General features: G+C 33.6%; 1 protein-coding gene across 1 annotated transcript; it reads left to right on the forward strand.

Moving 5' to 3' along the window:
- Positions 1 to 2336, forward strand: LOC125582252 (transcription factor MYB20-like). Its single transcript, XM_048748845.1, has 3 exons — positions 1 to 277; positions 984 to 1113; positions 1466 to 2336. Exons 1-3 carry the CDS (start codon positions 145 to 147, stop codon positions 2160 to 2162), a joined length of 960 nt encoding a protein of 319 aa, XP_048604802.1. The 5' UTR covers positions 1 to 144; the 3' UTR covers positions 2163 to 2336.

Below are 2336 nucleotides of genomic sequence, written 5' to 3' on the forward strand. Positions count from 1 at the left end.
CTCTTCACTCTAGTCTTTATATATAGGTTGTTGTGTTTCTTCTTGAGTCTTGGAAATACAACATTGTCAGTATATTAGATATCTATTTGAGCACATCTCTAGACTATATAAAGTAAGAAAAATATATATAGAGAGAGGAGAGAGATGGGGAGGCAACCATGTTGTGACAAAGTAGGCTTGAAGAAAGGCCCATGGACTGTTGAAGAAGACAAGAAGCTTATCAACTTCATCCTCACCAATGGCCAATGCTGTTGGAGAGCTCTTCCCAAGCTTTCTGGTCGATTTTCTCTCCTTATTTCCTCCTTAAACGACATCTTTTGGGATTTCTCATGTGTAAAAGTTCACTTTCTTGCTTCTTGTGTGTTTAGCCTTTCTCTACGCCAACTGACGCTTTTTTGGTGCTATTTCTCTACACCGACGAAACTGATGCTATTTTGATTTTTAGATACTCGTCTTTTAAAAGTTCACTTCCTTAAAACGTCCAATTTTATTACTAGTAATTTCTATTTCTCTACTTTCTTCTTGTCAGCAGTTTTTATAGTAATATTTTCTCTACTTTTGTGTAAATTAATTTGCATGAGTTATTTTGGTATATGCATGCTAGTATAGATGTTCACCAACAATCAAATATACCTTTAGAAATTAGTTTCAAGAAACAATTTTGATGCAGGAGAATCATATGAATTCTTAACTTTCCTTTTTGAAATACAATATATATTTTAATATCGGTTGGACCTAAAAACAAAAGTCTCAAAACATATAATTAGACTATTAATCATAGGCTCATAGCGTCTGGCCCGAAAAGAAATATAGTGCTTGATATTCGTGGTCCTCACACGTTATTAGTTGATCTTGATAAAAAAAAATTGTTTTGTTTTTGGCTTTTTGTTTAGTGCTTCCTGCCAAAATATATTTCGTACGGTTTTAACTTTCAATCAATCTGATTGTTAATTTAATTACTTTGGTTAATTAACTAAATGCAGGACTATTGAGGTGTGGTAAAAGCTGCAGATTAAGATGGATAAATTATTTGAGACCTGATTTAAAAAGAGGTCTTTTATCAGAAAATGAAGAGCAGATGGTCATTGATCTTCATGCCCAACTTGGCAATAGGTTTATCCTCTTTTTATTCAAAATAATTGTTATTTCATATTATAAACATAATTTACTTACCTTATTTGACATTGTAACTAACTCATAATATAATGAAATGTTTAAAGATTATGGACATTAGATTTCAATATTAAAGGTATTGGAGAAGCACAAAAGTCATTATATGACGCAAACTTTATCACTTTTTTTGCATGAAAGAGATTGGCTAATCCACATTTTTAATTACTCATATTTTCTTTCAAACCCAATAGTTTAATTAAGTCGGTGTGATGAAAATGTTTGAACAGTCGAAATCATTAGTGAAATTATCACTTATAAAATTTTCAAATATTTTATTTTTATTTTTGTGCAGATGGTCAAAGATTGCCTCTCATCTACCAGGAAGAACTGATAATGAAATTAAGAACCATTGGAACACACACATAAAGAAAAAACTAAGGAAGATGGGTATTGACCCTATGACCCATAAGCCTCTCTCTGAACAAGACGGTGCGCAACAACAAGCTCAGGGGAGAAAGAAAAGCTTAGTGTCTCGTGATGAGAAGAACACAAACCAAGGCCAAGAAGATCAACAACAAACTAGAAAAGAAGAAGATCAACAACATCAACTAGGGAAAGATTTGGAGAAGAACAACACACCCATTTCTACTGATGATGGGTTTTGCATTGATGATATCCCATTACTCAGTCCACATGAGATATTTGTGGACATCCCTTCTGCTCACCATCATACTAGTGATGATAATGCCAACATTAACATTAGTAACTCCACTTCACCTTCTTCGTCTTCCTCTTCTACCTCGTCGTGCATATCATCACTACCGGGTGATGAGTTCTCAAAGTTTCTTGATGAAATGGAGATTGTTGACCTCAAGTGGCTCTCATCCGATGATTCATCAGGGGGTAACATTAATTACAACGACGGCAAGTTCAACAACAATGTTGATACGATGAGCTTGTGGGACATCAATGATTTGAGCAGCTTGGAATTGTTTATGAATGATCATGATGATAGTGTGGTTGAAGCGGATGTTCAAGAATGGTTTTAGATCATGATTCATGGACATTTGATCTTCTTTAACTTTTAGTTTTTTTTTCTTCTCATGTTGTTTTTAATTGTTTTTGTTTGTTTGTTTGGGTTTGGCCTTGGTGGTGGATGATTAGGTGTAAAAGTACATATGTAATTAAAGATTGCAATTGTGAACATACTTTTCTCTGTTTAA

Source organism: Brassica napus, chromosome A2, assembly GCF_020379485.1.
Source record: "Brassica napus cultivar Da-Ae chromosome A2, Da-Ae, whole genome shotgun sequence".
In the NCBI taxonomy this organism is placed as follows: domain Eukaryota; kingdom Viridiplantae; phylum Streptophyta; class Magnoliopsida; order Brassicales; family Brassicaceae; genus Brassica; species Brassica napus.

Coding starts and splice junctions, on each gene's coding strand:
- LOC125582252 (XM_048748845.1), top strand. CDS start 145: ATGGGGAGGCAACCATGTTGTGACAAAGTAGGCTTGAAGAAAGGCCCA. Junction 278..983: donor AGCTCTTCCCAAGCTTTCTG/GTCGATTTTCTC, acceptor AACTAAATGCAG/GACTATTGAGGTGTGGTAAA. Junction 1,114..1,465: donor CATGCCCAACTTGGCAATAG/GTTTATCCTCTT, acceptor ATTTTTGTGCAG/ATGGTCAAAGATTGCCTCTC.